Raw genomic sequence first — 13,693 nt, forward strand, 5'->3', positions numbered from 1 at the left:
AGAGGGTTTTTTTCCTTAAATAGAGCTGGAGGGGGCTCTTTCCAACTTTGGTTGGGAGCCAGTGAAAGAAGGAAGAAGACTTTCTTCAGGAGTCTTCTCCTCTATTTTTTTTTTTTTTTTTTTTTTTTTTTCGTTTGAGCTTTGTGGGCTGGATTTAAAGCCTAATTGGGTCGGGCTATAACATCCCATCTTTCCTCGGTCTCCTGCTTGATACCAACCTTGTCCGCTGCGCGCCCCCGCCCCCCCCAATCATCATGGCTTTTGTTTTTCTCCTCCTAGCTTTCTCTTTGATGGCCGGTGCCTCCGCTGGTAACCTCTACCAGGACTTCCAGATCACTTGGGGTGATGGGCGTGCAAAGATCCTTGAAAACGGGCAGCTCCTCACCCTCTCCCTCGACAAAGCCTCTGGCTCCGGCTTCCAATCCAAGAACGAGTATCTCTTCGGCAAGATCGACATGCAACTGAAACTAGTCCCTGGGAACTCCGCTGGCACCGTCACTGCCTACTATGTAAGCCCCATTTTAATTTTACGGCCACCAGGCATCTAATCCATCCTCTTTGTATTTTGATTGGAGCTTGAAGAACTAACCGCTTATGCTCCATCTCTGCTTGCTTGCAGTTATCATCACAAGGACCAACCCATGATGAGATCGACTTCGAGTTTCTTGGAAACCTCAGTGGAGACCCTTATACACTCCACACCAATGTGTTCGCCCAGGGGAAGGGGAACAGAGAGATGCAGTTCCATCTCTGGTTTGATCCCACCATGGACTTCCACACCTACTCCATCCTCTGGAACCCAAAACATATCATGTGAGTTATCAAATTCTACATAAATGAAGAGTCATATACCATCTATCACAAAATGATGCATTCTCTCGTACATTTGAAATTAATTATGCTCACCTTGGATTCATTTATCCTTTCAGCTTCATGGTTGATGGCACACCGATCAGAGACTTCAAGAATATGGAGTCCAAGGGTGTTGCGTTTCCAAAGAACCAACCCATGAGGACCTACTCCAGCCTCTGGAATGCCGATGACTGGGCGACGCAGGGTGGACGCATCAAGACGGACTGGACCAAAGCCCCCTTCACTGCCTCCTACCGAAATTTTAATGCTGATGCTTGTGTTTGGTCCTCCGGCACCTCCAACTGTCCTTCGCGGAAATCTAATAGTGCTGACTGGTGGAACCAGGATCTGGATTCCACGAGCCAAGAGAGGATGAGGTGGGTGCAGAGGAACTACATGATCTACAACTACTGCACTGATCAGAAGCGATTCCCCCAGGGCCTGCCTCCAGAGTGCTCCATAGCCTGAGGAGAACGAAATCACAGAACATAATTAAGACAAATTCTTTGATTCGTTAATTCTTCTATGGGATACTAACTAGGACAGATCCTTTATGAGAATTCTTGTTAATGGACGCAGAACACTGTGTATCTTGTTATATTCTCCATGTAAAATGATACCATGCATATATTAAAATAAAAGCTCGAGGGTGAGTTTTCTTTTACCTTCCCGCTGAAATCAATTAGGAAGACAGGAATCATTTTCCGAGTATGTGCACTTTATACTTCATGTACACTTTATACTTCTCTTCCTCATAGGCACTTTTTGGGCTGTTTTTCTACTTGTCTGGTCTTGGGAAACTTATATCATTTACTTGTTTTAATATCAGTTTACATCTTTTACCAAAAAAAAAAAAAAAAACTCACTAACCAAGGAAAATTAGCAGTCCAGAATCCTTGGGAGCACGCAAATCAATTTGGAAGTCGGGTAAGATTAAGTTCCAAGGATTGACAAGGCAAACAGAGGAATACGATCAACTATATGTGTGTCTCTTTTGTTGAACTAGCCATCTTCCTTGGGCGTCAACCATCCAATGCACAAACAATAGTACAGGAAAAAGGTTGTGATATTTTCAACTTACGGACCGAGTTAGCCTAGATGGTGGTTTCGCTGAGAGGAACAATCTTAGAAGGGATAGATGCCCGTTTGAAGATGTCTAGTAGTTTTCAAGCAATGAGTACTCTCACCCCCAACCAAGCATTTGGAGCAGGGTAATTTGCCTCATGTAACAGGCTGCGCCAAGCCCGTCCATCTGGCTTAATCTTGTTTAATTTATCAATTAATCTTCACTGTAGAGTACAGAATGCTACAGTTCATGTCCATCTATCTTAATATATGGAGAGTCTAATTGTCTAAACTAAAAACAACTCTCAGATGTTGTTTAAAAAGGAAAAATCATAGAACATCATGAAGAAATATTATGAAAAGAAAAATTTAAAGGAACTTCTGGAAAGAAGTGCCACGGAATTTCCTGATCAAGTCACGTATATACATTGTTCAATTATAGCCACACGTCTAAATTTCGCTTTTATTTGAATTCAATCCACTTTTTTCCCTGAAATGCAGTTGTGATTGCGATTGAAAGAATTAACTTAAAAGCTGAAGATTTCATAGTCCTGGCAACAATATTACATGGTGAGCGAATAACATCATCTTTTGCTTAGAGATGCTTTCTGCCTTTGCTCAAGAGACCGCTGAAGAGGTTTTCCAGAAGAGGTGGTCACGTTGCGAGGTCACATGACAAGACTCAGCATTGTCCATTGGATCACAGGCCTCATTAGTTTCGGGATGCGCCAGACATAGCCTTTCAAATTAAATTTAATAAATAGAAAAATTGAGTGGGTATTATTCCAAACACTTGCATTTCAAGAATAGAGTTTTTTTTTGGTAAATGAAGAATAGAGTTGATATATGCTATAGGAACACGAGTTATCCGCACTCTCGAAATCGTGTCTCGAATAGTGTTGAGGTTACTCGGTGTTCATATCTGGCGCGACCAAATTTCTCAACCACAAGTTTAAGAAGTTTCTCCGTCCATTTAATCAGCAGCATTGCAAACGTCCATTATAATCATTCAGGACTCCTCAAATTCTAGTCCTAACCTGATTTCTCAGATCTCTCACAAAAATTATCAAGATTGATAGAAAATATAATATTTATATCAATTCATACCACGAGGACGTTGTCCCCTACATCTTCTAACGAGATCAATGATGAGCTTCGGGCCCAGGCCTATCGGCCCGTGTCCTCCACTACCACTACGGACTTCACAAAATATTCCATTCAGATTGCAATATGAGCTCTGCAGGTGGGGTCATAATTTGAGCCTATAAAAATATCTAAAATTCAAACCACATTAACATTAAGCAATGAGGACTCTCACCCTCAACCAAGCATTTGGAGCAGGGTAATTTGCTTCATGTAAGCCTCCCTCTCTCAGAAACAGGGTAATTTGCTTCATGCATTTTGCTTCACTGTAGAATACAGAATGCTACAGTTCATGTCCATCTATCTTACTATATGCAGAGTCCAATTGTCTAAACTAAAAACAACTCTCAGATGTTGTTTAAAAAAGAAAAATCATAGAACAGCATGAAAAAACATCATGAAAAGAAAAATTTAAAGCTGATTTGGGCGTAGGCAGGTGCTTAAGATAATCAAGATTTTATAATAATAATGTAGTCACAAGCTCTCACCATGTCAGAGCAAATCCTCCTGCTCACTTTCATAATCTGCCACGTCACCTTCATGCCACACCACCAGATAGATTAATTTATTTCCAGATATGATTTAAAGTCATATTTTTAGATTTTTTTTTTTCTTTCTATATTCATGAACATGAAGTGAGATGCTTCCCCTGATTTTATTGGTCAAAAGGAAATTGACCTTACACTTCAACGTTGTCTAATTCCATTGTGATTAATAGTATAATTATTTTTAACAGCTCCAAGGTAAAACTCTTGAGAAAGGGAAGATAGATGTATATTGGATATTTTCTTATTACCCAACTTGAATGTGGTGCTGGGGTTTAGGGTTTAAGATTTAGGATTCCAAAGTTTAGCATTTAAGATTTAGTGTCTAAAGGTTTAGATTTAGTGTTTAGAGATTTAGAGTTTAGGGTTTAATATTCAATATTTAACATAAACTAGTTATTGAAAATCATTGTAAATAAAAAATTCTACACCATTAGCTTTTGATGCTATAATTGGCATGGATTGAAAAGGAACCACTTTGGCTCATATTATATTATCACGTTTATTATAATAATAATTATGAATATTTATAGCTTCCACTTGTTATAATATTGTGAAGTTGGCATTACGATCAGGCTAAGCAACAGCGATAGGTTTTCTAATATTTAACGTAGTGGCAAACATGCGGTCATGCAGATAATATTTCTATATTGGAGTCCAAATTAAATTGTATCATCTAAATATCTAATTGACATTGGTGGTTAAGCCACACCAAATTCGTTCTGTTTCGTGGTCTCAACTTTCCTTTTGCATACAATCCATGCAAAATCTGATATTATTTTTCAGAAATACCCAATTATATTAAATTTTAAGCCTTATACATGCTATTGGAGTTTAAATGAATGAATTTGTAATAATTGGATCATTCTATTCCATTTTTCTCAAACTGAACATTTTTGTCTATGTGATCTTGTGATATATGAGGTGATGATTGAACAGATACAAGTGAAGATAGAGAAAAAAAAAAGATTTGTATTATCCACAAAATTAATAATGTAAGGCATCACTATAACCTCAAGATGATCATCAAAGAAAATCTCACAAACATGAGAAAGATGGATGCCATCTAGCTAAGTTAATAATTATTGGCCAATTGCTAATTAATATTATTTGTTAAGCCGACACAAATATTGATTGAAAAAATATTATCTAATGTTGGTGAAAAAATAAAAAAATTAAACAACATCTGGCAAAAAAGTGACACCAACTTGAGCCATTAATGATAACTTCATGACAGCCAGCCCATTTGATGTAAGTATTCCGATTCGTGTACCCACATCTCGGAAAAGGTTTGCCTTGTAGCCAGCTGTTCAATCAGAGACACTGGAAAGATACCACAACCAGAAACATAGAAATGGAGGCAGGAGGCTCTCATCGAGCGTCAGACGTACACGCACTACACCTGCTTTTCTTTGCCTTTCACACCCTTCTTGCATGCAGTGGATGAAGTTTTTGTTAAATGACACCTAGGAATTGCTGTCAATTTTATATTTTCAAAATAATATTAGAAATAAATAAAAGATAACAAGAATGGGTGCGGTGTATTCAAATATCCTAGAAATGGATGCATAGGTAGGGTATGCGCATATGGTCATCAGCTCACTTTTCTTAAAATCTGGCTTGAGTTTCATAGGATGTGATTTTCATTTAGATAAGTGAATTTGCTTTATCTATCTGACACGGAGCTAAAAGAAAATATCTTAAAATAATTGAACCAATTAAGCATAAGATTGATTTTATTTTTTCAAAATTTGGATCTTTTCAAACTAAAAACTCCAGCAACTTTGACCCAAAATCAAGTCAGTATCCAACAGCCAAGCGATAGCTGGAAAGTCCAAAAGCCCCTGTTACTTTTTTTACTCTTTTTTTGTTTCCTCCCCTTTTCCACCTTCCCATTACACCTAAATTTGTCCTGAAATTATGACGAGATCTAACGAAGGGGATGATGGTTGCAAAAGTTGGCGCCCGGTGAGTGAGTCTTTACTTCATTGACGCGGAAGATCCAGCACTTTCCCGTGACCACAATCCGCGTTCTGACACCTCTGCCGCCAAGCTGTTGCCAACCCATAGAGGAGCCAACCATCCAATCCCCTTGCTTCCGGGAATCCCTTCTCTGCACACCTGCTATCCATATATATACCCCCAACAACCCCTGCCGTCTTCCTCACTACAACACAAAACCCCATCTTTCCTCGTACTCCTACTTGATATAAACCTTGTCCATTGCTCCCCCCCCTCACTAGTAGTGCCAATCATCATGGCCTTACTTTTTCTACTGCTATCTTTCTCTCTGATGGCCGGTGCCTCCGCTGGTAACCTCTACCAGGACTTCCAGATCACTTGGGGTGATGGGCGTGCAAAGATCCTTGAGAACGGGCAGCTCCTCACCCTCTCCCTCGACAAAGCCTCTGGCTCCGGCTTCCAGTCCAAGAACGAGTATCTCTTCGGCAAGATCGACATGCAGCTGAAACTAGTCCCTGGGAACTCCGCCGGCACCGTCACTGCCTACTATGTGAGCCCCGTTATACAGCCGCCAGGCATCTTTATATTCCATCCCCTTTGTATTTTGATTGGAATTTGAAGAACTAACTGCTTATGCTCCATTTCTGCTTGCTTGCAGTTATCATCACAAGGACCAACCCACGATGAGATCGACTTCGAGTTCCTCGGAAACCGCAGTGGAGACCCTTACACGCTCCACACCAATGTGTTCGCCCAGGGGAAGGGGAACAGAGAGATGCAGTTCCATCTCTGGTTTGATCCCACCAAGGACTTCCACACCTACTCCATCCTGTGGAACCCAAAACACATCATGTGAGTTCTCAAATTCTACATAAATAAACAGTCGTATACCATCTATCACAAAATGATGCATTCTCTCGTACATTTGAAATTAATTATGCTCACCTTGGATTCATTTATCCTTTCAGCTTCATGGTTGATGGCACACCGATCAGAGACTTCAAGAATATGGAGTCCAAGGGTGTTGCGTTTCCAAAGAACCAACCCATGAGGATCTACTCCAGCCTCTGGAATGCCGATGACTGGGCGACGCAGGGTGGACGCATCAAGACGGACTGGACCAAAGCCCCCTTCACTGCCTCCTACCGAAATTTTAATGCTGATGCTTGTGTTTGGTCCTCCGGCACCTCCAACTGTCCTTCGCGGAAATCTAATAGTGCTGACTGGTGGAACCAGGATCTGGATTCTACGAGCCAAGAGAGGATGAGGTGGGTGCAGAGGAACTACATGATCTACAACTACTGCACTGATCAGAAGCGATTCCCCCAGGGCCTGCCTCCAGAGTGCTCCATAGCCTGAGGAGAACGAAATCACAGAACATAATTAAGACAAATTCTTTTATTCATTAATTCTTCTATAGGATACTAGCTAGGACACTATGTATCTTGTTATTGTATTCTCCATGTAAAATGATGCCATGCATATGTATATTAAAATAAAAGCTCGAGGGTGAGTTTTCTTTAACCGTTCGGCTGAAATCAATTTGGAAGACAGGAATTATTTTCCGAGTATATGCAATGCAAATAGAGTAATAAATACCTGCTTTCTCTCTTTAGTTTAAAGTGCCATTTAAGTCTGAGAAATAATGAAATATTGTCCCTATGTACGAAAAGTACTAAAAGAAAAATGTATGATTTAATTTAGCATTTAAGGGAAAGATCATAATAATAAGTCACATTTTCAACTTATGATTCCAGTCAGCGGAATTTTTGAGGGGAATAGTCTCAGCAGGGGCAGATATTCTTTAAACTCTGAAGGTCATGCCTGCTTTTGAGGCAGCAAGTCCTGTGTGTCTTATCTACCTCTCTAAGCCTTTGGCTTGTTGTATCTTGTTTTGTGAACCTAAAATTTAAATTTCAGTTATATTAACCCATAGAAATTCTAAACTAAAGGACATCCTCAGATCTTCCACAAAAATTCGTAGAATGTCATCAAAAATTAATGATAAATTTGACCTTCAGTAGGTAAGGATGCAGTCATTAAGATATTCATTCCATGTTGGTGACGATCAAAGTCTCTGAGTTTAGGGATGGCAAAATTAATCCGACCCGATGGGTATACACCCTACCCGAACCCGGTCAAACCCGAAAAATAGGGTTTGACTGGCTTTGGATTCGGATTTGGGTAAAATCCGAAAACTATAGTACGGGTATGGGTAGAGTATGGATAGTGCTATTTTCTACCCGAACCCAACCCGAACCTATGAATATGGGTAATATCCGAATTCATATCCGAATATATATATATATATATATATATATATATATATATATATATATATATATATATATATACATATCTGAATATATATATACATATACATATATACATATCCGAATATATATATACATATACATATACATATAATATATATATATATATATATATATATATATATATATATATATATATATATATATATATATATATATATATACATACATATATATATACATATATACACACACATATACACACACATATATATGATCTCTCTCTCTTTCTCTCTCTCTCTCTCTATATATATATATATAATTATATATATGTATGTATGTATATGTATGCATGCATATATGTATGCATGTATGTATGTGTGTGTATTAGAAGTGTGTATGTACGTATGTATGTATGTATATATATAAAATTGGTAATTCTATTTTTGATTGATAATATGCATAAAATTATTTTACTTTTTTTTTAGTATAGAATGGATGGGTATGGGTTGGGTATGGGGCGGGTATGGATTGGGTATGGAAAAATGGGTTACCCACGGGTATCTCCGAATCCGTTGGGTATGGGGATGGATATCTCTTTTCTTACCCGATTGGATATCGGATAGGGTTTGGATATAGGGTATTAAGTTCGGGTTTGGAGATGGGTAGTATACTACCCGATCCAAACCCTACCCATTGCCATCCCTATCTGAGTTGATCGACCATATTTTGTTTTAGGTAGCTCCTCTTTCCTTTTACATATGATCCATGTAGAAGTTATCTGGTTTTTTGTTATATGCATATATATTGGTTATACAATTTTATTAGAGCTGAAATCAGATCAGATACCTATACATCCATCTCCAAATTTATTTTGTCTGACAAATGTAAATATAAATACGGATATTATTTCGATACAAAAAATTATATCCATATTTATTTTAAAAGGATGTAGATACAATTGGGATATTAAAAATCTGAATATAATTACAGATATAAGTTAGATAATTAAGTTTCATGACTATAGAATCAAAAATATTATTAAATAGATGATAAATCCAGTTAATAGCATATTTAATGGTTGTATATTTCTCTTAAAAATTAATAAAGACTATATAAAATTATATAGGGTTATAAATAAATTCAGATATAATATGGATAGTTGTCTATCCATACCCATATATATTTTTCTTTGACAGGTATAAATAAAGATATGGATAAAAATATTAATATTAGTTAGATCTTCAAATTTCTGTCCTTGTCTAGATTGATTCGGATATGAAAATAAATTCAAATACATATTATTCATACCACTTCCATCCCTAAATTTTGCCCATTGCACCCATGTTGAAGTAAGGTAGAACAAATGAATTTTTACTAATTGTATGAACTTTTTTTTTCTTTCTTTTGGAGGTATATAAATTCATGTTTTTAACCCTAATATTTGGTCCGCATTATAATGGAAAATTTGAATCGTTTCAAACTAAAAATTTCAACAATTTTGACCCAAAATCAAGACATTATCCAGCAGCCAAGCGATAAGTGGGAATGAAGGGATCTAACGAAGGAGACGATGGTTCCACCTAAAATCAAGACAGTATCCATCTGTCATCTTTTTTTTTTTTTTTTTGGCCCCTTTCCACCATCCCCCATTACACTTAAATTTGAATAGATTTGCAATGATTGAATCATTCTGTTCCATGTTTTTCAAACTATATATTTTTGTCTATGTGATCTTGTGATATATGAGGTGATGATTGTGTTAGAATTTTTTTATTGGGATATGCATATATGTTTCAAAAATTTTATTTTCTAAATATCGCAGTAGAATAGAAGATTAAAACTTTTTTTAATTTATATCATGCATGCATAAAATATAAACCACAAGGATCTACTTCATATGCTGAAATTGAACATATACTGAAATTTAACATATGATCGAATCACATACCTGTTTCGCAATTTCTTTATTCAAATCTGGATCTAAAAGAGAAAAAGTTCTCTTTTAGCCACGCAAGTGTCCGGTCTCTATGGGTATCTACTCAAGATCAGTCTGAAATAGCTTTTTAAAATTGATTTTTTTTCTCTAAGAAAAATCAGTCTGCGAATCTAAATGAAATTTGGATCGCAATCAACTCTTTGATCATATCCTTGATCTTCTTCTTCTCTTCTTCTCTTGCTTTTCTTTTTTAGATTATGCTGCTACTACTGAGTAGAAACTAGCACAAGAGTTGACGCCCAACAGCCTTGGATGTGGAAGGAGAGACGCCTAAAGAGAGGGGGCATGTGGACATCCAAGGGAGAAGAGAAGGGGAGAAGAAGAGAGGGTGTGGGGCACTCTAAAGGGGCATGGGGGCTACTAGTTTGATTGCCTAGGGACTTTAGGAGAAGTTTTTTTAAATAGACATAAGGTTTGAATCCTATTCAAAATCAAAAAAGCTCTTAATACAAGTTGTACTTGCATTAAGTTTTCTAATAACTTAAGTTATTCAACTTCCTTTAGGAAACCTATTAGGCACCAACTCTTGAAGTCCTTATACCCATAAAAACACATCCCACTTTGCACCCTAGAGATGCCTTATAATGGATCCATACGCCCTCTAATGAATGGACTTGCCCAACTTGATCAAATCAAGTGGCATCCAAAGAAAACTATCAAGAAAATTAATTAAGGACTTGCATCCTTAATTCATTTGATCTAAAACCTTAGACACCCAACAATTGAAGCCCAATGAATTTAATTCATTTAGATTATTAGCAGATAATTAAGTTTGAATTATCTTATCAAATAAAAAATTTAAATATAAAAAAAAATTGAGTCCAACCATGTGCTAACAAGATTATCTTGAACCCAATAGGATTTTAAAAATCCAATTGACACTTCATAAGTCCAATTGCTTATTTCATGTCTAATCTCTTTGTTGTATGACTCCATAAGTTCAATTCTATCTGGTAGTGAGATATACAATGATCTCTATCATAGTATCATTGAAACTCTTTTCAATGGGTCGAAACAATTTCACTCTAACTCATCAAGGATTGTCGATCTTGCGCAACCCTAGTGAGCTCTCACAATCCACCAGTGACACCTAACAGTATGTAGTGACAATCCAGTAGAACTGAAAACGAACCTCAAGGTGTAGTTAACGTGTGATTTAGTCCCTCTATCATGAATCCCAACTAGATGGCAGGTCATGAATAAATCGTCAAACCTCAACATTAGTCATATGATGGATTCAATCAGCTCAAGTTCAATTATGATTCTTATAGAAACTCTTTTCCATCAATCACATTACTGTGGCCACAGACTCTCGGATTTTACCCCTCAAATCTCATAGGACTATTTCTCTCTATCAAGATTAATAGATCCCATCTTGATGCATATCCTACTCCTATAATAGACTAACTGTCACCAACATTCACTACAAGGGCTCATTAAGACCATATTTATGTGTCTGTCAAACTCCAGCAGTCTCACTGCGAGCAGTCGTACCATCTCAGATCAAAGGACCATTCACACAATTACAACATCAAGACAATCACTAACGATCGAATAGAAATCCAAGTGATTTCTCATATGGTCATGCTCGGTACTAGTTGTTCTCTAACAACGACCAACACTTGTTGCTCAGTATCTCTACAATGTAGATTAGAGACTCATCTATTCTGAAAGAAGTGATTTGTGCGTCGGTTTATCCAGATCAATCACCATCCTTATGATGACACTATGATCGGGAGTATTTAGGAATTAAATATGTCTCTAATTTTTAACACTTTGAGAATATGTATCGAAAAGTTAATTCCATGTATGATCAATCAAGGATACATCATACTTGAATGAAAATAAACATCTTTTTATTGATCAAATCAATGTATAAAGTACAAAATTGTGTCCCAGCTTTATTATAATGTGTCAGCCATATTAATTTCTAGAACATACATCTAATAGATTTAACAGATACAAATGAAGATTGAGAAAAAAAAAGCTTATGTTATCCATAAAATTAATAATGCAACGCATCACTGTAACCTTAAGGTAATCATCAAGGAAAATCTTAAAAACATGAGAGAGAGGGATGCCATGTAGCTAAGTTAACAATTACTAGCCAATTGCTAATTAGTATTATTGGTTCAGTTGTCACAAATATTGATTGGAAAATTATTATTTATTTTTAGAGAAAAAAATATAAAAAATAAACAACATCCAACTTTGTTTGGCAAAAAAGTGATTAGGGCTAAGCAAATAACCGGAACTCAAAGAAACACATCTAATTCGATCCAATAATCATCGGTTTCGACAGGTTGAAAGACATAAATCGGATCGAATTGGGTTGGGATTTATAAAAAATCAGTTATTTACGGTTGGATTCAGTTTCTACACTTTTATACCGTATGAAATCGAATTCAACCAATATAGTATTTTACAAATTCACTTTCATTTTGGAACGGTATTGTTTAGGCTTCAATACTTCGCTCTAAAAAATACCACGTCATCCATTTAGATTTATAAAAATATTAATGTTAAATTAGTGATGGAAGCACATCAATTTGAGATAATTCTAAAGTGAAAGCTTTCAGATGTAGTTGCTTTCAGATGAATAATTTTTTTTTTTATTTTATTTTATATAAGTTCAAAAATAAGTCTAAAATTTATAACTTATAAGATTTAGATTTTTTTATATTAAATTGATAAAAAAAAATACATAAGCTTAAATAGACGAATATTAGATTGAAAATCAATATTGGGTCAACCAAATCGATATAATCCATCCGAACTCATTACAAACTATTTACTTTGATTTTAAATAATTTATACATGATAAATAAATGATAGTAAATTAAATTTTTTAATTTAATTAAATTTAATTAAATAATTTTTTTTTTCAATCTGATCTGATTCGATCGGTGCTCAATTATAAAAATAACACCAAGTTGTATCATTAATGTAAGTACTTTGATCCATGTACCCTCATCTCAAAAAAAGTTTGCCTTGTATGCCAGCTGTTCAACCAGGGACACCGGAAAGATACCACAACGAGGAACATAGAAATGGAGGCAGACGGCTCTGAACGAGCGTCCGGCATACACGCACTAGACCTGCTTTTCTTTCCCTCTCACACCCATTTTGCACGTTAAATGGCACCTAGGAATTACTGTCAATTTTATATTTTCAAAATAATATTATAAATAAACAAAAAGATAACAAGAATGGATGTAGTTTATTTAAATGTCCTACAAATGAATGCATACATAGTGTATGTGCGTCTCGTCATCAGTCATTTTTTTAAAAATCTGATTTGAATTTCAGAAGATATGATTTTTATTTAAATAAGAGAATTTAATTTATTTTTTTGATATGTAGCTAATTTTTTTTTTAAAAAAAAATTGAACTAACTAAGGATAAGATTGATTTTATTTTTCAAAAATTTGAATCTCTTCAAACTACAAAATCCAAACTTTTGCCCCAAGATCAAGACAGTATCCAACAGCCAAGCGATAGCTGGGAATGAAGGAATCAAACGAAGGGGATGATGGTTGCACCCAAAATCAAGACAGTATCCACCTTTCACTTTTTTTTTTTTGGCGCCTTTCCATTTGCCCCCATTCCACCTAAATTGGACCTGGAATTAAGCCGGGATTTAACGAAGGGGATGGTGGTTGGGAAAGTTGGTACCTGGTGAGTGAGCCCTTACTTCATTGACGGGGAAGATCCAGCATTTTCCCGTGACCACAATCCGCGTTCTGACACCTCTGCCGCCAAGCTGTTGCCAACCCATAGAGAAGCGAACCATCCAATCCCCTTCCTCAATCCCTTCTCTCCACGCCATCCATCCGTATATATCGACCCAGCAC

The 13,693-nt window shown here is 36.3% G+C and overlaps 2 protein-coding genes across 2 annotated transcripts; both read left to right on the forward strand.

Moving 5' to 3' along the window:
- Positions 1–251: 251 nt before the first annotated feature.
- On the forward strand, positions 252–1,514 carry LOC140859243 (xyloglucan endotransglucosylase protein 7-like). Its single transcript, XM_073260931.1, has 3 exons — positions 252–509; positions 620–813; positions 930–1,514. The coding sequence occupies exons 1-3, from the start codon at positions 255–257 to the stop codon at positions 1,318–1,320; spliced, it is 840 nt and encodes a 279-aa protein (XP_073117032.1). The 5' UTR covers positions 252–254; the 3' UTR covers positions 1,321–1,514.
- A 4,263-nt stretch (positions 1,515–5,777) lies between these two features.
- On the forward strand, positions 5,778–7,091 carry LOC140859120 (xyloglucan endotransglucosylase protein 7-like). Its single transcript, XM_073260672.1, has 3 exons — positions 5,778–6,117; positions 6,226–6,419; positions 6,536–7,091. Exons 1-3 carry the CDS (start codon positions 5,863–5,865, stop codon positions 6,924–6,926), a joined length of 840 nt encoding a protein of 279 aa, XP_073116773.1. The 5' UTR covers positions 5,778–5,862; the 3' UTR covers positions 6,927–7,091.
- The last annotated feature ends 6,602 nt before the right edge of the window (positions 7,092–13,693 follow it).

Source organism: Elaeis guineensis, chromosome 7, assembly GCF_000442705.2.
Source record: "Elaeis guineensis isolate ETL-2024a chromosome 7, EG11, whole genome shotgun sequence".
Lineage (NCBI taxonomy): Eukaryota > Viridiplantae > Streptophyta > Magnoliopsida > Arecales > Arecaceae > Elaeis > Elaeis guineensis.